We start from the raw sequence: 25,788 nt of genomic DNA, 5'->3' as shown, positions 1-25,788 counted from the left end.
TAGACGGCTAGGACACAAAAATCCATGGCTAGCTCTGACTGAAGGAGGCCTCAAAGCCTCAGACAGAGATTAATAGTACCCAATAATCCATCTTCAATTAGCACCCTCAGACTAACTGAAAACCAGTAATCTTACAAATGGCAGAATGTGAAAAGCAGCTACATATAGTATTCATCAACTTGGCATAAAACTTGTGATTCATTAAGCAATGCATCTCTATTAATATGATTTCATATTTAGCTTATCCTCACTTTGTAATTTCTGTGTAGAGTTTAAAAAGAGGGAAAATGCAGAAGCAGGGAATGCCATCACACAGGAAAAGATCATGTAACCCACAAAGTTTGGAGGAGTTGTTCTTTATAATGACATGCACTTTCGAAAAAATTCAGAATATAGGAATATGATCAAGCTGGGATTATGAGAGTACCATCACAAGATGACGCTGAGATAGCGCAAGAGACTTTCTGGGAAATAAATAAATCATTAGCAGAGTTGTAGTCATAAGTCATAACTATAACAGTTTGTTATTTTATCTGCATTGATGGACAGTAGAATTGCTTCTGGAATCATCTTTCAGTGCATCATTTCCTGTAAAACAGAAGTGAAAGGACAAGGAAGAGAATTACACAACAGAATTTTTAATGCCAGCAAGGGAGAGAAATGATTCCTTACAAATGAGTCAGAAACAAAAGGAAAGAAGATGGTTAGGGGATACAGTCCTACTCCTAATGCATGGCTGATCTGATCTTTGACCTCAACTCCACTTCCTGTCTGCTCCTCATAACCCTGGATTTCCCTAAAATACAAAAAGATTATCATAACCGATCATCTGCAACTTTTAAAATAGGCAGTGCCAAACAGTCAAAATCTCTATGAAAAATATTCTAACCTCAAACTTGTGATTAACTCCTAATCTGAAGACAATATCCTCTTGCTCTAAAGTCCATCGCTAGAAGAAACTCCCCTAGAGTATCACAACCCTGAGATGTTATCAATTTCAACAGGAAATTATCATTGATGGAAATTCCTGCACTTAATGGCCATTACTAATTACCTTTGAATGGGGGAAGTAGCATAAATCCGTAACCAGATATGGTTGGCCTGATAGGGTTAGAATAGCAGATTCATCTCTTGAAAGATAGTGATGACTAGTTGGATTTTAGGACAAACTGGTAGTTTTGTGGACTCCATTAATAAGATTAGACATAATTCTAAATTTAAATACTCAGATGTAAACTCCACCCCAGTTGTCATGATGGCATTTGAAATGATGTCTCTGAATCAATAGTCACGTGCTTTTGCTGCCAGTCTAGTAACTTAAACTGGATAGCCTCTCAAATTTCTCAACTCCTAAAAGTGTAGGCCTAATCCTCACACTTTGCTCTAGAGGCGAACCCCTCATCTTAGCAAGCAATCTAGAAATAAAATCTTCACTGCACGATCTTCAAATATACTTCCCCTGAATTTAAACAAACAAAATGCTATGCAGATAAATGTCACATGCAGTTACAGCGAGACTCCTTACTCTTCTACTCAATTTTTCAAGTAATAAAACACAACATGTCATTTTAAGTGGATTTTTTGCACCTGTATTTGCTCAGAGATAGACAGAGTCTATAGAAGTGAGGCAAAGCAGCAGTGAGGTCACAGACTGTCTACATATTACAGGAAGAATTGATTGCTGTCTTGAGGCAAATTAGGATGGACCAAACCCAAGGCCTGACAAGGTGTTCCCATGGACCTCGTCGGAGGCTAGTGTATAAATTGCAGGATGCTAGCAGAGATATTTGAAATGTCCTTAACCATGGGTGAGGTGCCAGAGGATTGGAGGATACCTAATGTTGTTCTGCTACTTAAGAAAGGCTCTAAGAATAAGCCAGGAAGCCGGTGAGCCTGATATCAGTAGTGTGTAAATTATTGGAAGGTATTTTAAGGGGCCAGGTATACAAGTATTTGGATAGACAGGGACTAATTAGGTATAGTAAACATGGCTTTGTCCAGGATAGGTCATGCCTAATCAATCTTATAAAGAGTTTTTTTTGAGGAAGTTACTAGGAAAGTTGATGAAAGTAAAGAAGTAGATGTCACCGACATGGATTTTAGCAAGGCCTTTGACAAGCTTCCACATGGGAGGCTGGCCAAGAAGTTTCGGTTGCTTGATATCAAGATGAAGTAGTAAACTGGATTAGACATTGGCTTTGTGGGAGAAGTCAGAGAGCAGCAGCAGATGGTTGTCTCTCTGACTGGAAGCCTGCAACTAGTGGCATGCTTCAGGGATCAGTGCTGGGTCCGTTGTTATCATCTACATCAACAATCTGGATGACCTTGTGGTAAACTGCATCAGCAAATCTGTGGATGACACAAAGTTTGCAGGTGTAGTAGACAGCGAGGAATGCTATCAAAGCCTGCAGCGGGATCTGGACCAAATGGTAAAATGGACTGAAAAATGACAGATGGAATTCAATGCAGACAAGTATGAGGTGTTGCATTTGGGAAGACAAACCAGGGTAGGACTTACACGGTGAAAAGTAGGGCACTGAGGAGTGTGGTAGACCAAAGGGATTTGGGAATACAATTCTTTGACAGTGGCTTCACAGGTAGATAAGGTCGTAAAGAGAACTTTTGGCAAATTGGACTTCATAAATCAGAAGTATTGAGTACAGGTGTTATATTGAGGTTGTATGAAACGCTGGTGAGGCCAGTTTGGAGTACTGCATTGTGTGCAGTACTGGTCACCTACCCACAGGAAGGCATCAATAAGATTGAAAGAGTGCAGAGAAAATTTACAAGGACATTGCTAGGAATTGAAAACCTGAGCTATAGGGAAAGATTGGAATAGGTTTATTCCCTACAGCACAGGAGAATGAAGGGAGATTTTTTTCTAGAGGTATACAAAATTATGAAGGTATAGATAGGGCAAGTGTGATCACACATTTTTCACTAGGGTTGAGTGAGATAAGAACTGGAAGTCATGGCTTAAGGGTAAACGGTTTGAAGTAAATTTATTATCAAAGTACATATACGTCACCATATACAACCCAGAGATTAATTTTTTTTGCGGGCATACACAGCAAGTCCAAGAAACACAATAGAATCAATGAAAGACCACACCAACAGGATGGACAAATAACCAATGTGCAAAAGAACACTGAAAAATGCAAAAGATAATAAATAAATAAGCAATAAATAACAAGAATAGGAAATTAAGAGTCTTTGAAAGTGAGTCCATAGGTTGTGAGAATAGTTCAGTGATGGGATGAGTGAAGTTAAGAGAAGTTATCCCCACTGAGTCAAGAGCCTATTGGTTGAAGGTTAATAACCGTTCATGAACCTGGTGCTGTGGGTCTCAAGGCTCTTGCTCCTGATGGCAGCAGCGAGAAGAGAGCATAGCCTGGAAGATGGTGGTCCTTGATAACGGAAGGTGAAAAATTTAAGGGAAACATGGCAGGAACATTTCCACTCAGATGGTGATGCGAGTGTGGAATGAGCTCCCAGCCGAAGTGGAACATGTGGGATCGATTGCAACACTTAAGAGAAAACTGGATAGGTACATCGATGGGCAGGGTATGCAGGGCTAAGGTCCAGGTACAGGTTGATGGGCCTAGGCAGATTAATAGTTCAGCATGGAATAGAAGGGCTGAAGGACCTGTTTCTGCGTGGTAGTGTTCTATGACTCTATTCCATTCATCTTTCTGAATATTTGCATCATAACATTTCATATTTTTTTGTGCAATTGCATCTAGAATTTCTCTAAATGCCAGTGTTTAAATATTATTTTAAGGCAATTTTATAGGAATCCTATATTCTATTCAAAGTGGATAATCACACATCTTCAAGAGGTAACTACAACTATGGAACGACAACTTTCTAGTGTAACTTATGTTATACATATTCACCATTTCTTCCTTCTCGACACCACGTTGTTCTTACTGTGAAATATTCTGCCAAGAATGATTAGGACTATGCTTGTTGGAATTAATTGTCTGCTCATCCTATGACTCAAATTCATGAATGCAGAGTGTGTAAATTTTCCACATTAAGCATACTTCGACCTTGGCATCAAGAATAAATTGCTTAATGAAATCCCTTAATCCTGTTCATAATCTGTCGAATTATAAAGTCATTGCTGCATAATACTGGAGCAAAATTGGAGTGAGTTTTCAGCGTTCAGTTGTTTTTCATTCTTTATCTCACCAATATTGCAAGGTATTTGTTGTATCTCCCAATTCAAGACCTAATCTAACCAGAAGAGTTATTGTCTGAAAATTGATTTTTTTTTATCATGGTTTTTCCAGAATGCTTAAAATCTAGAGATGCACAGCATCCAAATATAAATTAAGTCTCCTTAGCAACCAGGTAGCATGAACTTCATGAGTATTTCATCTTCTAAAATCAAAGTAGAGATTGACAGATATTACATTAAGATAGCCCAGGCACTTGGTTTCTCCTTTGTCTCACACACTAAGTCTTTGATGGATGAGATGGTGTAATGAAGACATGATTACCTTGCTTAATGATACATTCTTTATCGTGCTGAAGTAAACGTGACTGCCGTTTCTAGCCTGCAGGACAGGAAGCACTTATTTAGCAGCAGAACATTCCCAAAGCCTGTCCTTCACCCAGATTTTGAGAAGGGAAATTTGTGCAAATAGGCTTTGTGAGGAAGGAACTAAGATGATGTCAATCAAAGAAAGTGGATGCTTTAGTAAAGGATCCTGGGGAAGTTGCAATGCTTTGGATCTCAGCAGAGGAAGCAATTTAGGATTGTGGTCACACCCATCCAATGAGTCTTTTACCAATATTAAAGAATGCTTTATGTCCTTGAGCACAGAATGCTTGAAGGGCTATTATCCCAAGGAATATCACAGATAAAGCAAGAGGATGAATTTCAGGACTACAGATCTGATAAGTGCTTAAACACGAATTCTTTATGAATGTATTACTTAATAAGCCTCTATTTTACCACTAGGATTCAGAAAATGTGAACGTTCTATCGAAAAACACCTGGTTTTTCCACAAACATGAGACAGACTGTAGGCTGTGGCATAACATATCCTGTGCTACAACATAGGAATTCAGGATGGCCAATACAGGAAAGCCACCAGATGTAGGAAGAAAGATGTTTCCCCGTAAAGAAGTCAAAATGTAGGTCAACTCAAACTGCTGCTTCAAACCTCCATCAGTAATTGCATAGGAACATTATTTGCTGCAGTGTTACCTGAATGAGGTAATGTAATCCATATAGACCGACGACTGCACAGCACACCAGCCAGGAACAATACAGGGCATGTAGCCTCCCAGGCCTAGTCTGCCTTTCAGTTACAATATGGCTGATTTGAACCTCATATCCATTTTCCCAATTTTCTGCCATTACCCTGTTTAATACCTTTCCCTGATTAAAATTAGCCTTCATTTCCCTTAATATTCTCACAGCTTCTGCTTTTTGAATAAGAACATTAAAAAAAATCATCTCTACTTATGCAGAACTCCTTTTTTGATTCCATTCTTTAATGACTTTCTATTTGAAGATGATGACCTATTGTTCCAGATTACCTGCCGAGTGGATATAGATACTCTACATCCAGCCAAAAGAGTGATTTTATTGCTAGTCATTTTAATCAGATCACCTCTTCATTCTGCTTTATTTAGGGGAAATGAACCTAAACCATGGGACTCCCTGTGTTGCCTTCCACCTAATATAGCTTTTCCCCCAAGGGCCGGTACCCAACACTGAACATGGAATTCAATTACATTCTGAATAAGGTTCAGGATAACTGAAGGATTGCTTTTTCATTTTGTATACCAACATTGAGATAACAGGCCAACCCTCTAATTGTGTAGCAAGCAATCAAAAATAGCTTTTTGATGCTTATTAAACAAGTTCCTTTGCTCTTAATAATTTGTGTAGTAGGATTTAAAAAAAAACTCTTCAGTCTAGCCTCTCACTATTTAGAAAGAACTCCAGTTTTGACTGGAAGAGTGACTTGCACCTGCCTCTGTTGAACTCAACCTTCCACAGATTTCCCTCCCCACACACACATTTAATCTGCTAATGTTCCTTTGTAACTTCATAATTCCATCCACCTATCATATTCCCTCCTAATTCCACATCACCTACAAACATAACCACAATAAATATTAATAAACCACAGGGTCTGACACTTCAACATTTTAAGTTAGCCAGGATAAGGGCAAAGAGGGCTATAGGTAAGCCTAGCAATTTCTAGGGTAGGGACATGTTCGGCACAACCTTGTGGGCCGAAGGGCCTGTATTGTGCTGTAGGTTTTCTATGTTTCTATGTATTAGTGCATTTGTGAACTCACAATGCACAAAGTAAAGCAAAAATGTTGTTGTGTACCAAAACAACCAGAAAATTCCACCCGTAATAAAATCCAGCTCAATCAAACCTTTTAACTTCACACCTGCTTCATTTACTTTAGCTTCTCTTATCCTAAATAGTTTCTTTTAGGTCCTTTGACAACTGATGAGAACTTTGTTGAACTACTGTAACTCATTCCACATTTACTCAAGAATTATATTAATGTTTTAGCATCAATTGAGCCAATAAGTCATTCATGTCTTACTAACTTGGGAGTTTCTTGAGGAGGTGGTGTAGGTGCTGGATAAAGGTAGGTCAGTGGATACTGCCTCTATGGATTTTAGTAGGTCCCTCAAGATAGGCTTATTAAAACATTATGAATCATTGGACCATCTTAAGAATTGGTTTGCCCATAGAAGACAGAGTATTGGTCAATGCTCTTACTCTGGTTGGAGATCTGTGACTTTGCAGAGAAATAGATTTGTGCATTAATAGGTTTGCAGATGACACAAAGACTGGTGGCATTGTGGCTAGTGTAGAAGGTTGCTAATGGATACAATGGGATTTAGATCAAGCGCAGATATGGGTGGAGAAGCAGCAGATGGAGATTCATCTGGACAAGTGTGAGATGTTGCACTTCGGGAAATCTAATGCAAAGGGAAATTGCACAGTCAATGGCAGGACCCTTAAAAGCAATGATGTCCCGAGGGACCTTGAGGTCCTGGTCCATAACTCCCTGAAAGTGTTGTAGAGTGGTAAAGGTGGTGTATGGCATGATTGCCTTTATTGGTAAAGGCACTGAGTTCAAGATTCAGAAAACTATGCTGCAACTGCAGAAATTCTGGTTAAGCCACATCTGGAATATTACATTTATTTCTGGTTGCCTCATTGCAGGAGGTAGAGACCTTGGAAAGGCTGCATAAGAGGTTCACCAGATACTGCCTGGATTAGAGGGCATGTGCTGTAAAGAGAGGTTGGGCAAACTAGAGTTGCTTTCTCTAAAGTGATAGAGGCTGAGAGGAGACTGATAGAAGTTCATAAAATTATGTAAGGCCTATAAAGAGTAGACATCTAGTATCTTTTACCCCAGGGTAAAAATATCTAATAAGGGAGGGCATGCATTTAAGTTGAGAGGGGAAATTTCAAAGGAGATGTGTGGACAACTTTCTATAAAATTGAGAGTGGTGGGTGCCTGGAATACATTGCCAGGGGCGGTGGTGATGGCAAGTGTATTCGAGGCACTCAAGGGGCTCTTAGATAGGCAGAGAATGGAGGGATATGGACAATGTACAGGCAGTGGGGATTAGTGTAATTAGGCGTCATTAGCTTAATTGGTTTGGCATTACATTATGGGTCAAAAGGCTAGGTTCTCTGCTGTACTATACTATGTTTTATGTTCTATATTCTATATTCATTTATTCATAGAGTTATAAAGATTTACAGCACAGAAACAGATCCTTTTGTCCAGCATGTTCATGACAATCTTTGTGCCCATCCACACTTACTTCATTTACTCATATCAGATCATCGCCTTGCCTATTTAAGTGCCTGTTTCATAAATGTATCGACTCCACTACTTCCTTTACAATGCATTCCAGATATCAACTCTGTGTAAAAATACTTGTCCCTCAAATTCCCTTTAAAACCCTTTCCTCTCAACTTAAATCTATCTCCTCTTCTTCTTGATATCCCTGCCCTGCGTAAAATATTTGTACTGTCTATGCATCTGATAATTTTACATACCTCTATTAGGTTACCACTCAACTTCATTCACTTCAATATTTTCTCCACTACAAGAGAAAACAGCCATAAAATAGGAAAGTGAGGAAATTGGAAATCAGAAGTGAAGAAAATGAAGAAGTGAAGAAATCGGCTCTCTGTAAGTTAGCTTCCCTGAATTCTTCGTTTGAATCCAAAATAATTTTAGGATTTTAGGCTGTTACCCTGTTACACACAATGCAGCTTTGTACTTCTGAGTCAAAATGCTTCTTATTTGTTCTTCTCATTTACTTTCTGCAAATGCTACTCACTGTTTTGATTCACCGATAAATCTAAACTAAAGCAGGTCTATTATCTAACATCAAGATCAGATGCTTTGCAATTCCTTCCTTTCTTACACTGATTAATAATTTTGCTATATAGAGATTTCTTTTTTGCATGCAATCCAAATGCTTATGTTAGAAATGAGAGTCCCAGAATAGAAGCACTCATTCCTGTCTGCTGCTGTCTCTGTCACTTCCTGCCTAGCATGGCGTGATACAAGTCCGTACTGGCTGTAATTTGTCCCATCAGCTCACGTATACAAATTGACAAATAAAACCTATCAACCTATGCTTCTTGGGCTAATTTTGCTTCAAAATTGTTATGAGGCAGTATGGCACCCCTGTAAAACAATGATGCAGGAAATACTCAGCCGGTTAGGCAGCTGAAGCAGATTAACTTTCAGGTTAATTCATGTGTGAGATTATTGAATGAGTTGATTTTAGGAAGCTGTAATCCAGTTAATCATAACACAGGTAGTTGATCCTTGGAAGTTATGAATCAGAGAATCAGATTTATTATTACTGGCTCATCACGAAATTTGTTGTTTTGTGCCTGCACTACAAAAATAAACTATAATGTAATAAAATATTAAATAAGTAATGCAAGAAAGAGTAATAGTGAGGTAGTGTTCACATGTCCATTGGCCATTCAGGCTCCTGCACCTCCTCTCTGATGGTAGCAATGAGAAGAGGGCATGTCCTGGGTGGTGGGTGTCCCTAACGATGAATAATTGATGCTGCCTGTTAGAGGCATTGCCTTTTGAAGATGGCCTTAGCGTTGGGGAGGCAATGTTAAAATTAATCTTTCTTGTATTCCAAGGATAAGGATGTCACAGTAAGATACAGTAAGTGTGTGTGTGTGTATATATTTCGATAGAGGAAAGGGAGAAGGGAGGGAGCAGGAAGCACCAGAGAGCCATTCTGTAATGATCGATAAATCAATTGTTTGGAATCAAATGACCTTTCCTGGTGTGTCTGCACCCACACCACCCCTCTGCTCTGACACCCTATCTCTGCCATCTGTCCCACACCCCTCTCACAGCACTCCACTATTGCCATTCCCAACATCCATTGCTCCCACCAGATTTACTAACTCGCCCTCCACTCCACGTTGACAAATACAGTATAGTGCAAAGTCTTAGGTATACATACTACCATGCCTAAGACTTTCTCATGCCTAAGACACTGTAAAAGCGAGAGAGAGGAGTGAGACAGAAGTTGGTAAGTGGAAACCAATGAAGGACAGAAGACAGGCAAACAAAACTAGCTGGGGGAAGTACAGTAAAGGTGAACCATGGGAGAGGTATGAGGTGGGAGAAAAATGAAGTGGGAGGGGAAAGGGGTGAGAAGAGTAGGGATGGAAAAGGTAAACAAAGGGAAAGAGAACCTCAGTGGACAGGTGGGAGGGGTAAAGAATCAGTGCTTGCACCATTGGGTTGCAGGCTCCCCAAGCAGAATGTGAAGCTCCATTCTTTAATTTGTATTTGGCCTCAGAGTAGAGAAGGATAAGAACAGACAGAGAGTGGGAAGGGAAGCATCCAGAAGCTCAAGATGTCTGATGTTTTCGCAGAGAACTGCAAGCTGTCTTCAGTTGCCTAGTCTACACTATGTAGGTCTTGCCAACATAGAGGAGGCGCGTCACAAGCACCAACAGACCAGACAGGTTGGATTGGCCAGTTGCTCAACGGCCCAACTGGCCTCAACGTGTAAAGCCAGATACTTTTCCAAACATTCTTTGCATATAAAGTACTGCATAAAAGTTGTAGGCACATATAAAAATATTCTGTAAGGTGAAATAAAATAAAAATAAAAAGTTTTTAATTATCAAAAAAATTGTGAAGTGCTGTAGACAGTAAAAAAATGCTATCAAATCAATGTTTGGTGTGACCATCCACCCTTTGTCTTTATAACTGCATCAATTAGGTATACTGTCATGGAGTTTTATAAGAAAATTTGCTGGAAGGTTGTTCCAAGCATCTTAGAGAACTTGCCACAGTTCTTCTGCAGACTCTCGCTTGATTTAGTCTCTCCAGGTAATCCCAGACAGCCTCGAAAATGTTGAGATCAGGGATCCGTGGAGGCCATACCATCTGTTGCAGAACTCCTTGTTCTTTTGCTGAAGATAGTTCTTTATGACCTTGGCCACGTGCTTGGGGTCATTGTCCTGCTGTAGAATGAAGTTAGGACTGATCGGACCCCTTCCCAATGGTATTGATCACCAACTCCATTTTCAGAAATGCAACCCCAAACCTACAGGGAACCCACACCATGCGTCACTGTTGGCTGCAGCTACTTAATAATGTAGCACTCTCCAGCTCTTCTACGGACAAACTGACTCCTTGTTGAGCCAAAAGTATCAAATTTTGACTCATCAGTCCTGAGCACTTGCTGCCATTGCTCAGCAGTCCAGTCCTTGTATTTTTGGGTGTACTCAGCTTTGAATCTACTTCAGAGGAATGACTTTTTGGCAGCAGCTCGTCCATGAAGACCACTTCTGACTAGATTTCTCCAGACCATTTAGAGGTGTACTTGTTTTCCAGTGAGTTCAGAGTTGATAGAAGTGCTGGACTTCTTCCGATTTAGTAGGGTCATCAGTCTGATGCATCTCTTGTCTCATTTTCCATGGGCAACCACTGCATTTCTGGTCCTCAACATTGGCCGTTTTTGTGCTTCTTCAGAAAAGCTTAAACAGAAACTCCTGTCTGCCACGAAATATCTGCTTGTTAGAGACCTTGCTGTTGCAGGATGACCACCTTGTTGCTCGTTGCTATGCTTGCTCTTGCCATGGTGTATGAATTGGTGATTTGAAGGTCAAACTGCCACACATTCACCCTTTAGTTTAGTTGTCCTACATCGTTTGATTCCTTCTATACCCGTTTGTGTTTCAGTTAATCGATTAAGTTTATTCATCTCATTATGTCTTTGATCATGAACATTTTGTTTGTTACTTTAGTTTAATCATGCACTGGGCACATGTACGTATAATGTAATCAAGTTCTTATTTAAAAAGTGGTCTATAATTTAATCCGTTACTTTATTTAACAAAATATTACAAATTCTCTATAACATTTAATTTTCTTAAAAAATAATACTTGGAAATCTAAAGTTTGCTCTTTTCTTCTGACATATGAATGTAGAAGACAAAAAAGCATAAATCAAAATTTATATAAAAAAATCTATGGTGCCTAAGACTTTTGCACAAGATACCAATATTAATTACCCCAATGGTTGTATAGGTCTGCACATGAAACATCCGATTTGAGCTTGGAATGTTGGACAGCCGGACATGTTATGCCACAAGGAAAGGAAGCTGAGGATATACCTGGCAGCTATGTAGCTAAATCTGATGGGTGTGGGATGCTCAGCAATACCTAATGATTCCTCTGAACCACCTGCAGTTTATCCTTATGGTGTTTTGGAAGCAAATAGAAAAACAAGGAGAAACCTACTGAGGTTGCAAGGCCTGTATATTCTTGTAAGAAATAACATTGAACTGGGGCTCTTCCTTCAGTCACCGATCTCCCCATTATAAAGAAATATCAATGCAGCACCTAGGCCAGGCTATAATCAGTGATTTCATAAATAATCATTAGATAAAGAGTGAAGATCCTCACTGATGACTCACACTGTTCGATTTTATTCAAAACTCCTCAGATAATAAAGCTGTAGGTGGCCACGGGCAGTTCAACTTTGGCAACTTTCACACATGGGCTGATATGCAGCAAGTGATATTTAATCCTTACAAGTGCCTGAAAATGATCTACCGGTATCTCCTTTTCAAAGAACATCAAACCACCTTCTCAAAATATTGCCAACAAAAAGTCTCCTTTCATCTACAGCTCAGGGGTTGCTATGACTGGCAATAACAGGTGAAGTCACGTAACCGCTATGGTTGGAAGAACAGATTATCTTGAGGTGAGTAATTCATCCGTTGACTCTATGGAGCCATTTTACTATCCACAACCAGCACAGGTCAACAGCATGATAGAATACTTTAGACTTTCTTGAGTAGCTGTAGCTCCAGTAATATCAATAAATTTGATAGTATCCATGAAAAAACCACTATGATTGACACCTAATTTGCCACAATAAATAAGGCACTACTCAATCCCAAGACGTCTACTACCAGAGTCAAAGGGAGCACTTGCAAGTTGTTCTCTAGCTCAAATGTTATCTTGTCTTGGAAACATTGAAATTCTTTCATTAACCAGAACTACTTATCTTTACTATAAAGTCTACAATGGATCAAGAAGAAGGATTGCCTCTACCCACCATTTGATGGGCAATGAACACTTGCATCCTGCTAATTAACAAACAATACTTGTATGGCAAAGATGAAGGGTTTGAACCCTTCCTGATGAAGGGTTTCAGCCTGAAACGTAGTCACTACCTCCTCCCATAGATGCTGTCTGGCCTGCTGAGTTCTGCCAGCATTTTGTGTTTTTATTTATTTCCAGCATCTGCAGATTCACTCATGTTATGTGGCAAAGAAGCTAGTTTTGGCAATGAAAAGGTTTTGCATTTGATGGAAGTCATGATTTAAAAAAGTTGAGAATGCCGATAGTTCTCAGCACAAAGAAGGCAAATCCGACTTAACACTTTATGTCAATGACTTTTGACCAGAACAGATGAAAGATCTATGATTTCATAATTGACACTGTTTCCTGCACCACACATGTTGTTGAACAATTGAATACTTCTACTTTTTTCAGGATTTGTTGATCATTATTTGGAGCATCCTTCATACAGCGCTGTTTTTTGGTTCAAGAATAATCAATCCATTCACTTCCATACCAACTTAGAACACCCATGAAATAATTCCTGAATTTTGGTGCTATTGTTATATATTCAGGATTTTTGAGATTTTATGTGAAGCAGTCTCGTGAATATTTGTTACTTACTGCACACCATTCTGGGAAAACGTAATTACAATGATTACTGGATTCTGTCCCAAATTATTGTTCTTTGTTTATAAAATTGGTTGAAAATACACTTTTACAAAAATAAATCTCAGATTTGAATGAAAAAAGATGCTTTTATTCATGCACGACAGGAAAATAAACTAAACATTACCAAAAAAATACAAACAAGAGAAAATATGCAGATACTGGAAATCTAAGCAACAAACACAAAATGCTGGAGGAACTCAGCAGACCAGGCAACATCTATTAATACAGTTCACATTTCAGCCCAAGACCCTTCAGCAGGACTGGAGAAAAAAAGATGAGGAGTAGAGCTAAAAGATGGGGGCAGTGGGGGAAAGGGAGGGAGGAACACAAAATGATAGGTGAAAATGGGAGGGGGAGGTGTGAAGTAAAGAGCTGGGAAGTTGATTGGTGAAAGAGAGTCAGGGCTGGAGAAGGGGGAATCTAATAACAGAGGACAGAAGATCATGAAAGAAAAAGAGTAAGTGGGGAGGAGCACCAGAGGGAGTTGTTGGGTAGGAAGGAAATAAGGTGAGAGACTGAAAAGGGAATGGTGAAGTGGGGGGCATTACTAGAAGTTTAAGAAATCGGTGTTCATGCCATCAGGTTGGAGGCAACCCAGATGGAATATAAGGTGTTGTTCCTTCAAACTGAGTGAGGCCTCATCACGACAGCGAGGAGCCATGGACTGACATATTGGAATGGGAATGGGAAGTGGAATTAAAACGGGTGGCCACTGGGAGATCTTGTTTCTGGAGGATGAAGTGTAGATGCTCAGTGAAGTGGTCTCCCAATCTACGGTGGGTCTCATCAATATATAGCAGGCCACACCGGGAGCACTGGACATAGTATATGACCCCAACAGAGTCACAAGTAATACACCTGCCCCTACACTTCCTCCCTCACTACCATTAAGGGCCCCAAACAGTCCTTCCATGTGAGGCGACACTTCACCTGTGAGTCCATTAAGGTTATCTACTGTATACCGGTATGGCCTCCTGTATATCGGTGAGACCCGATGTAGGTTGGGAGACTGTTTCACTAGGTACCTACGCTCTGTCCGCCAGAAGCAAGATCTCCCAATGGCCACCCATTTTAATTCCACTTCCCATTTCCATTCCAACATGTCAGTCCCTGGCCTCCTCTACTAAATTCAAAGTATAAAGTTAATTTATTATCAAAGTACATATATGTCACCATATACAACCCTGAGATTCATTTTCTTGCGGGCATACTCAATACATCCACAATAGGAAAATAACCATAACAGAATCAATGAAGGACCACATGAATTTGGTCTTTCAACTAGTGTGCAAAAGATAACAAGAAGTGCAAATAGAAAAATAAAAAAAGAATAATAATAAATAAAAAACCAGCAAATTTTGAGAACATAAGATGAAGAGTTCTTTAAATTGAGTCCATAGGATGTGGGAACATTTCAAAGAAGGCCAGTTGAAGTTGAGTGAAGTTATCCCCCTTTACAATCTCTTAGGAGATATTAAAAATAAAATACATTTTACTTAGGGGACGTGGTGTATTGGAAAATCTGCTCAATTCCTCTGCATCGCAGCATGGAAATATCTCTAACTGGAACTTACAGCGGTATTTTTTGTAGGAGATGCAATCTGCCTCAGCCAGAAGCACATCCAGACCTTGCTTGAAGGTACTCAGTTGAATATGGATCAACCTCATACGAAGTCCACCATTCTCTGGGAACAGAATCAGCTCCTAGATCAAACCTAAACATGGCACAATACTACTTCAAATGATGATCCATGAATAGGCTCTGCCAGCCTATTCAATCTGTGCATATCTTCACTTTCTCATCCCACAAACCTATACCTAATCAACCCCTTGGCTATATGGGAATATACCTTCTATATCAGAGATGACCATGTTCACCAGTAACTTCACATTTGTTTTTAGTTAATTACAAGAGCTATAAATGTGTGCATCCCTGAGGCCTCATCTCTCACATGTAACGACTAAAATGTTTTGTATTGGAAATTAGCCTGGTGACCCTCCTTGTCACACATTATGCAAGCAACTCAGAAAAGAACATCACATTCCAAGTGAGGCCCAATTCATGTTTTATATATTCTATTTTTGATTATAAGATGTTCAGTGGATGCACCCCGATTCATTCTATGTGCTGGTTCACAGCAATGCTGATGTACTGTTCTGAAACACTTTGATACTTTACCCTGAAAGACATACATTGCTCAGGGTTTGTATAGACAAACACAGCACTTTTCAGATTAAGTATTATTCGCTAGTCATTGCTGCACATATTATCCTGACCTTGGGTACTGTTTGCATTGAATGTGCCCATTCTCCGTGTGACTAGGTGAGTCTCAGAATGCTTTGGATTTCTCCCACAAAGCAAAGATGTATTGGTTGGGAGGGTAATTGTCCATTGTAAACTGCCCCTCGTGTGTAGATGAATGATAGAATTGGGGGGGGGGGGTGGTTATTAGAATAAAAATCAGTGTATGATTAGTGTAAATCGGTGCTTCACAGTAAGCATGGACTTAGTGGGCTGTATGACTTGATGACTAAATTATATACGCTATTGACTTTCTTAATAGACATTTACCACACTTAAAACAGATGTAGCTCTTATGTTAAAGCATATTAAATATAAATAGTTAGGATCTCTGAATCAATTTCCATGATCTCCTGCAGTAAGCATGGCAGGTCTATGGAATCCGTGGAGAACAGAAATGAACAGCTGTTTGTGTTGCTGCTGCAGATTTCCTGCCAAAGTTACAAGAAAAATCAAGAATCTCACTCTCCCACTACACCCACCTCATCTCACTTACACTCATCATATTCAAGTTCTAAGTAAATTTATTATCAAAGTACATATGTCACCATCAACTACCCTGAGATTCATTTTCTTGCAGGCGTACTCAATAATTCCATAGTATAATAACCATAACAGAATCAATGAAAGATCACATCAACTTGGGTGTTCAACCAGTATGCAAAAGACAACAAACTGTGCAAATACAAGAAAGGAGTAATAATAATGTAATAAATATCAAGAACATGAGATGAAGAGTCCTTGAAAGTGAGTTCATAGGTTGTGGGATATTTCAATGATGAGGCAAGTGAAGTTGAGTGAAGTTATCCCCTTTGGTTCAAAAGCCTTGATATTTGAAATGATTCAGGTCTAAGGAAAGGCAGTTCCAGACCACAGGTTGCCAGCTGCAAGACACACACACACACACACACCCCTAATAGTCTGAACCTCAATTACTCATCAAGGCCAATATAAATTAGGAATCTGAGACTGCGCTGCAGAGCTGTCCATCAAAGAGAACTATAGCAAGCCAAGGACGCTGCTTGCTGCTCAAAGGTTTCTGGCAAAGCTGACAAATAAACTCACTACCCAGGCTAGCACTAACCTGAGTCAGGAATATAGAGAACAAAATATAAATGATGTCCACATACTCCCCTACATTACTGATTCATCCTCTGTGATGTTATACAATAATAAAATACAGCATACACATAATTACATCATAGATTCACTAACAATGAGAAATATTGAATGATCAACCAAATGTAACGAGGATGAATTTCAATACAATAATTCTTACTAAGTAAACAGTTAATATTTCAGTAAATGCATCCTTCTTCAAGAAAGCTTCCAGTTAGCACCTTTTGTTGTCTTGTTGCCTTTATCATACGACTCAGGTTAAAAATTTCAAACATATTTTCATCATAACCACCCTGCACAAGGAATAACCATACTGATACTGTTTGACAATGGTCAAGAACTTGCCTTTCAGTTGCAGTTCAATATTATATAAAATACTGCTCTAAATTATACTATATATTATACCATATACCATTCTATTATCATTTTATAGCATATTAGAGATTAGTATTTTGCTTTTCCCTGTACCAACAACAGAGCTGACTGTTAGGTGAGTAGAAGTGACTGCAACATTCAAGGTGGGGGTCAATTCCAGTACAATGATGAATAACACTTGGCAAAACTGTCAGCATTCTCTGCAATTTGTTAATTGTTGTTTTCTCTCATCTGAAGGCTCTGTAGAACCTATTTCTTCCAGATGTCTTTTCCTGCCCAACTTAACATAACTTAGTGTTATTTTCATCTTTACTCACATACATTTCCTTAAAAAATGCTCCACCACATGAACCTACTTTCAACACTTTCCCCACATTCACGGACATGCATTTGGCTCCTGGCACCTTAGGGAACGGTGCTGGTGAAGTGACAAGTCACCAGAGCAGCAAAAGAGAAAACCAAATTTAAACCAAATCGTAAGCAGCTGTGAAATACAAAGACAAATAATAATGTGAAATTAATAACACCGAATGCATCAATTGTAATGGTAACGCAAAACATCCAGTGTTGTAAAGACCTAAATGGTCCAGTAATATACTTCATGAGAGGAAGTCGCCAGTTTACTTAGACATACAGTTTGTACATAGCAGAATAGGCCTTCAAGCTGCAGCACCCAGCAAACCCTGACAGCCCCGATTTCAAGGTTCAAAGTAAAGTTTATTATCAAAGTACATATGTCACCATATACAACCCTGAGACTCATTTTCCTGCAGGCATAGTCAGCAAATCAATAGAATCATAACTATATACAGCATCAATGAAAGACAATAAACTGTGTAAATGGAAACATAAATAAATAGTAATAAAGAAACTTGAGACAATGAGATAAAGGATCCTTAAAGTGAGAATCATTGGTTGTGGAAATATTTCAGTAATAGGGAAAGTGAAGTTATCCTCTTTTATTCAAGAGCCTGATGGGCGAGTGTGGTTGAGCCTGGTGGTGTGAGTCCTGCGGCTCTTGTGCCTTCTATCTGATGGTAGCAGTGAGAAGGAAGCACATCCTGTGTGGTGGGATCTCTGATGATGCTTTCCTTCGACAGCGTTTCATGTAGATGTGCTCAGTGGTTGGGAGGGCTTTACCCATGATGTACCGGGCCGAATCCACTACATTTTGTAGGATTTTCCACTCAAAGGCATTGGCGTTTCCATACCAGATGTGATGCAGCCAGTCAATACACTCTCCACGACACATCTATAGAGGTTCGTCAGTGTTTTAGATGTCATGCCGATTCTCTGCAGACTCCTTAGAGGTTCTGCTGTGCTTTCTTCACAATTGCACTCATGCGGTGGGTCCAGGAAAGGTCTGCAGGTCAGGCACCTGTGCTGATGGAGGTAGTGGAGGCGACGTTGCTAATCGGAACTGACTGGGGTCTACAAGTAAGGAAATCTAGGATCCAATTGCACAAGGAGGTTTTGAGGCCAAGGTCTTTGGTGTTTGTTGATTAGGTTTGGGGGGATGATGGTATGGAAAGCTGAGCAGTAGCCAGTAAAGAGCATCCCAATGTGTGCAACTTTGCTGTCCTGGTGTTCCAGGATTGAGTCAAGAGCTAATGAGATGCCATCTGCTGTGGACCTGTTGCTCTGGTAGGCAAATTGGAGCAGACCCAAGTCGCCTCTCAGACATAAGTAGATATGTTTCATTACCAACCTCTGAAAACACTTCATCGCCGTCGATGAATCCTAATCTAATTGCAGGACAATTTACAATGACTTATTAACCTACCCGGCAGGTCTTTAGCCTGTGAGAGGAAACCTGAGAACCCGGAGAAAACCCACGCATTCCACGGAGAGACAGTACAAAGACTCCTTACAGAGGACACCAGGAATAACTCCGAGGCTCCGAACTGTAATAGTGTCACGCTCCTCACTACGCTACCCCGGCAGGGACCTGAAGCCTCCCACTGTAATGATCTAAATATTGGGCCATGAGCAATTCGGGATGGGTAACAAATGCCTTCTTAACAATGAACTAGGAGCACCAGTCTAGAGTAGTGATTCCGCACTGTATCCCTAAATAAGTAAATAAATTAAAACTCTCACGGAGATTGTTAGTGAAATTCTGCTCCGTCTGAACGTCACGACAGAACAAAATTAACCCCCCCCCCCACACACACACACTTAACTATTCTAGTTTATTTCATTCATGCCTACTGCCAACATATCACTAAACATGAACATCTGGGTGGGTGAGCAACCCGCTGCAAATGGGACCGGGCTCAGCTGCCGCGGCCGCACCTGGGTGTTGGTCAGCAGATGAGAGATCAACTCGGGGCGCTGAGGATGATCTCATCAGCAGCAGTGATATCCCCACTCGTACTTGCAACCAGGGTTCAAGTATTTGTCACTGTAATGAGATCTCGATGTGTCAGTTCAACAGATCAACCCCAATGTCATTATCGCTGTTTTCACTGGCAAAGTGAAGGCGAGAGGGTTTTGCTTCGTCAGAGAGTCAAAGTCGTGGCATGCAGGGGACGACGGGGAGATGCTTATCTACTAGCCAAATAAAATATAAAGATTGCTACAGTAGTCAGTTACAGCACCAGACAAGCATTTTCTGGACCTCTGATTGCATTTCTTTTGTTTATCCTTCTGTTCGACTTCACAGGGATTGGGAAAAGGAAACAAATAACGTACTTTCCGAGAGGGCCAGAGGAGAGCAGTTTTGAAAACAGACTTTATCATTTGCCTAGAGTGGACTTTGAGGCATTGAGAGAGAACTCGAGAGAAAGATGGTATATAAATCTCTGCTTTCGGATGGACCCCAGGTGTTACACAGCAACGGCATCTGGAATCAAATCGATTTCCACGGTGAGCTTCCGTAGATGCAGTGTAACAGGAATGGGAATTGAAATTTAAGGGAAAACAACCATCCGGTCCGCTTTAAGGTAAATTGCACGCAAAATGTCTAGGTGCACACATTATAGTATCTGGAGAATTTAACAACAGGGTGCCCTCCATTTCACGAAGTCGGCTGATTTCAAGACCAGTCAACTGTAGCATAGTGATTACTTAAAAACTGCTGCACATGTGCGCTTTGAATTAAATGTTCAGTCTGGCTCCATCTGCTTCAAAACACAAGAGTACTTGAAAGTTAAACTTACCACTGTTTTTCTCCATGGTCAGTTAAGGGTCACAAATGAAAGAACATGAAGACGGCAGTTACCAGGACACGGCCAAGAGCAACGGAGGCTCTGTCCTATCGGGGACACCCGCCTGCTCGGACTCCAGGACAGTGAGCATCCCGCTAGTTTCTTTGGTCTCCCAAGTGCCACGGTTAGAGAGAAACACCCGCCCAGGGTCCTAGCGCCCTCTACCAAATCAAATAGATACAAGGACAGCTACTACTCAAGATTAAGATTTGAAATATTCGGGTTTTATTTTGTATTCAGTTGGGAGGTATGTCCCACTCCCAGTTACTTGTATTTAGTTAATTCTGGATTTTCTGTTAAAATAGGAAAGTGTATCAAAGTGCATGTTTTCTATTTCAATCCAACTACAATGGTAATTACTATATCCCTATCTAAATATATTTACAGCTTGTATTGAGTGTTGGCCTACCCACTGCTTCACACATTGTCTTTGTTCAGGACGCCTGATCCGGAGAGGAGAATGCAGATTAAGCAATTAAAAGTGGGAGCTTGTAAAGGGATATGAGCACACTCCAGTGGCCGTCAGAGAACTGCATAAACATTGGGTGATGTAGTCTGTGTGCAAACGTTTTGATGAGTTAGTTCACCCTATCATTAGGGATCAGTACACAGACTGCTGATATTTCAGTGGTTTTCCATATTTCCACACACTGGGTGTAGACAGTCACCTCCCCAGATGACCACAGCCCAGTGCTTCCTTGCTCACTCCCTCATCCTTTCTGAAGCAGGCTGGTTGATTCCCAACAGGAGCCACAATGAAGATGTTTGATTGAAGCCGATTTTTCTCCCTGAAGAATTGGATGTGTCATATAATTATTGCAAATTACTGTTATAAATTTTTAAAAAAACTTTTCTCCCATTTTATTTGTCTTATCCATAAATCAAATATATTTTATAAGATTCATCCTGAAGTTTAGGTAGAATTTCAGGAATGATAATAAATGAAGCCTGTTTGTTCAAAGTTATTTACCACTGTTCACATTTTTACTAATCCTGAATTGACCATCCACAACAGCACAGTACAACCCCTTCGGCCCACAGTGCTGCACCAATCTTTTAACCTACTCTAAGATCAATCTAACTGATCTCTCCATTTTTCAAGCACCAATGTGCCTATTTAAAAGTTTCTTAAATGCCTGTAATGTATCCGCCTCTACCACTATCCCTGGCAAGGCATTCCACGTGCTCACCACGATCTGTGTAAAGAACTTACCTCTGACACCCCCCCAACCCCCCCCAGATTTTCCTCCAATTACCTTAAAATTAAGCCCTCTGGTATTAGTTATTTTCATGCTGGGAATAAGTCTGTGACTATCCACTCAAACTATACCTCTTGTCATCTTGAACACTTCTATCAAGTCACCTCTCATCCTACTTCACTCCAAAGAGAAAAGCCTTAGCTTGCCCAATCTATACTTATAAGACATGGTCTCTAATCCGGGCAGCATCCTGGTAAATCAAATCCGCACCCTCTTTAGAGCGTCTACACCTGTCCAGAACTAAGCACAATATTCCAAGTGTGGTCTAACCAGGGTTTTGTAGAGTTCCAACATTACCTTGCAGCTCTTGAACTCAATTCCCTGACTAATGAAGACCAACATGCCATGCATCTTCTTAATCCACCCCATCAACTTGTGCAAAAGCTTTGACCCATCAGTGGATGTGGACCCCAGGATCCCCCTCTTCCTCCATGCTGTCAAAAAACTCAATCAGGCTGGGCAGACATGACCTGCTGCTCACAAAGCCGTGTGGACTATCCCTATTCAGACCATGCTTCTCCAAATGTTTGTAAATCCAATCCTTAAGAATTATTTACTATAATTTTCCCACCACTAAAGTAAGATTCACTTATCTATAATTCCCAGGGTTGTCCTTACACTCTTTCTTGAACAAAGGAACAACACTTTCCATCCTCCAATCATCTAGTGGCCAGAGAGGATGCAGATATTAGCAACAGAGGCACAGATAAGTCTTTGCTCTTACTTTACTTCCTTGTAGTAACCTAGGGTATATTCCATCTGGTGCTGGGACCTTATCTATTCTAATATTTTTTACAAATTTCTGCACTTCTCTCTTAATATTGGCATTTTCTAGCATATCAGTCTGTTTTACACTGTCTTCATGAATGTTAAGGAAACTCTCTCTGAATAATGAAGCAAGGTATCCATTAAAGTCCTCCCTAACCTCCCTCAACTCCGAGCACATTTCCTCTACTATCCCTGGTCCATCCTATTCTCATGCTAGTCATCCTCCTGTTCTTCATATACACGTAGAATGCTTTATCCCCTTCTAGCTCTCCAAAGTCCATCCTCCAGCTCCTTACCTGGTGACCTTGTAACTCTCTGGAGTCCTGTCTGATCCTTGCTTGCTAGCTCTGAAGTAAGCTTCCTTCTTGCTCTTGTCAAGATGCTCTACATTTTTTTGTCAGCCATTATTCCTTCACCCTGTCATGCTCTCCCTCCCTCAATAGAACAAACATATCCAGAACCCTGTGTAGTTGCACCCTAAACAACTTCCACATTTCCATTGTGCACTTCCCTGATACACATGTTCCCAATTTATTTATTTATTGAGATACGGCACAGAGTAGGTCTTTCTGGCCCTCTTGAGCCCCCCTGCCCAGGATTCCCCTGATTTAATTCTTGTTCTCTGACTGGACAATTTACACTGAACAATTCCCCAACCAAACGGCACACCTTTGGACTGTGGGAAGAAATTGGAGCACCTGCAGGAAACACGCGTGATCACGGGGAGAATGTACAAACTCATTACTGGCAGCAGTGGGAATTGAACCTGAGCTGCTGGTACTGTAAAGCATTGCGCTAACTGCCGTGCTTCCGTGCTCCCAGGTTCCTGCCTAACAGCATTATAATTCCCCCTATTCCAATTAAATATTTTCCCATAATGCCAGCTTTTGCACTAAGAAGGTGCCAATAAATATTTGGAAAGCTGACATCAACCATGTTGACAACAACCCTGTTAATCTGTTGCTCGGTGTCCCTGTTACTATTTGGGAGGCCTCTATACAATAGCCCCAGTACTGTATTGCTCCCTTGCAGTTCTACCCACATTGACTCAGTAGAGAATTCCACCATGCCCTCATCTCTCTCTATAGCGGTGATACTACCCCTGATTAGCAGTGGTGCTACCCCACTCCTTTTACTTCCCTCCCCATCCCTTTCAAAACATCTAAACCCCAGAAAATGCAGTAGCCATTCCTGCTCTTATGACAGCCAACTCTCCGTAATGGTCATCATGTTGTAGTTCCCTGTACTGACCCATGATCTAAACTCATCTCCCTTGTTCCTAATACTTCTTGCATTAAAATAGATACACTTCCACCTGTTCTATTGACTCAGTTTTTCCTATCAACTGCTTTTCCTTCCTCACAGTCTCACTACACACTACATCTACTCGTATACAACTGCCCCATCCTCTGTCCTATCAGTCCGGTTCCCACCTCCTTGCCAAACTATTTTAAACCCTCTTCAACAGCTCTAGAAAACCCGTCCACAAGGATATTGGTCCTCTTTGAATTAAGGTGCAAACCATCCTTTTTGTACAAGTCATACCTTCCCTCAAAGCAATTTCAATGATCTATAAATATGATACCCTGCCTCCTGCACCAATTCTTTAGCCACATATTTATCAACCAAATCATCTTATTCTTACCCTCAATGATGCGTGGCAGAGGCAGCAATCAGAGATTACTATACTTTCTCTGTATTCTCTCTTCAGGACCCCATTCCTTTTCTTATCTACAGTATGTCAATGGTACCAATACGTAACACAGTTTCTAAACTTATACTCAATGGCCACAATGTCAGCTCGTGATCTGCTGCTGTACTCCATGTACTTCAGGGTTCAATGTGTTGTGCATTCAAAGATGTTGTTCCGTACAGCATTGTTGAAACACATGGTTATTTGAGTTACTGTTCCCTTCCTGTCAGCTTGACCCAGTCTGGTCGTTCTCCTCTGACCTCTTTCAATAATGAGACATTTTTGCTCAGAGAGCTACTCACCAGATGTGTTTTGTTTTTCACACCATTTTCTGCAAAGTCTGGAGACTGTTCTGTGTGAAAATCCCAGGAGAACAGCAGATTCTGAGATACTCAAACTGCCCTGTCTGGCACTAACAGTCATTCCCAGTCAAAGTGACTTAGGACATATTTCTTCTCCCATCCTGATATTTACTCTGAACAAATGAACCTTTTGACTGTGGCTGCATGCTTCTATGTATTGAGTTGCTGCCACTTGATTGGCTGATTAGATATTTGCATTAACGAGCAGGTGCACAAGTGTGTCTAATAAAGTGGCTGCTGAGTGTAGAGCTTACTAAGTTGGTGTCATAACAACAACCTTTCCCCCAATGTCAGCAAAACAGAAGAGCTGGTTTCTGGAAATGGGGGATGGTGTAGATGCCCTTGTCTACATCAACAGTGCTGATGGTGAGAGTTTCACATAGCTGGGAGTGCATGAGTGCATACTGCCAATACCCCGTCCTGGTCCAATCTATTAGACACCAGGAAAGATCACTGATGCCTCTATTTCCTCAGGGGGCAAAGTAAATTTGGCATGCTTCCATCAATTTTACCAGCTTTTATGGACAAACCCATAGAAAGCAGCACAGAAAAGAGCCTCCTTTCCAACTTCTTGTTGGAGCCAACATAATCAAGGATCAGAATCAGATTCGGGTTTATTATCACCGGCATGGGTCATGAAATTTGTTAATTTAGCAGCAGCAGTTCAATGCAATACATGATAATACAGAAAGAGAAAAAAAAGTAAATCAATTACAGTACAGTAAGTATGTATGTATATTAAATAGATTAAACATAGTGTGAAGCAGAAATAATATATATTAAAGAGTGAGTCTGTTCACTTCAATTGAGAATCAGAATCAGGTTTAATATCACCGGCATAGGTCATGAAATTTGTTGACTTAATGGCAGCGGTACAATGCAATACATGATAATATAGAAAAAAATAAATAAGTAACTCAATTACAGCAAGTATTTAGATGTATATTAAATAATTAAATTAAAAATAGTGGAAAAACATAAATAATATTTAACAAAAATGAGGTAGTGTTCATGGGTTCAATATCCATTTTGGAATCAGATGGCAGACGGGAAGAAACGTTCCTGAATTGCTGAATATGTGCCTTCTGTCTTCTGTACCTCCTTCCTGACATTAACAATGAGGAGGGGGCATGTCCAGGGTGATGGGGGTCCTTAATAATGGACACCGCCTTTCTGAGGCACCGCTTCTTGAAGATTTCTTAGATTCTATGGAGGCTAGTACCCAAGATTGAGCTGACTAATTTTACAACTTTCTGTAGCCTCTTTCTATCCTGTGCAGTAGCCCCCCCCCCCCTCCACCTCCATCCCAGACAGTGTTGCAGCCTGTCAGAAGGCTCTCCACAGTACATTTATAGAAGTTTTTGATTATTTCAGGTAACAAACCAAATCT

At 40.4% G+C, this 25,788-nt stretch overlaps 1 protein-coding gene and 1 long non-coding RNA gene across 2 annotated transcripts in view; one reads left to right on the top strand and one right to left on the bottom strand.

Moving 5' to 3' along the window:
- afap1l1a (actin filament associated protein 1-like 1a) overlaps positions 1 to 20,425 on the bottom strand; it is a 192,331-nt gene extending 171,906 nt beyond the window's left edge. The window contains exon 1 of the mRNA XM_073067686.1: positions 20,269 to 20,425. Within this exon, the coding sequence (XP_072923787.1) occupies positions 20,269 to 20,284 (16 nt within the window). The 5' untranslated portion in view covers positions 20,285 to 20,425. The remainder of the gene's footprint in view (positions 1 to 20,268) is intronic.
- LOC140739410 (uncharacterized) overlaps positions 1 to 25,788 on the top strand; it is a 972,090-nt gene that overhangs the window by 404,104 nt on the left and 542,198 nt on the right. The window lies entirely within an intron of this gene.

The sequence above is a fragment of the Hemitrygon akajei genome, chromosome 15, assembly GCF_048418815.1.
Source record: "Hemitrygon akajei chromosome 15, sHemAka1.3, whole genome shotgun sequence".
Classification (NCBI taxonomy): Eukaryota; Metazoa; Chordata; class Chondrichthyes; order Myliobatiformes; family Dasyatidae; genus Hemitrygon; species Hemitrygon akajei.
This window is presented reverse-complemented; position numbering and strand designations above follow the sequence as displayed.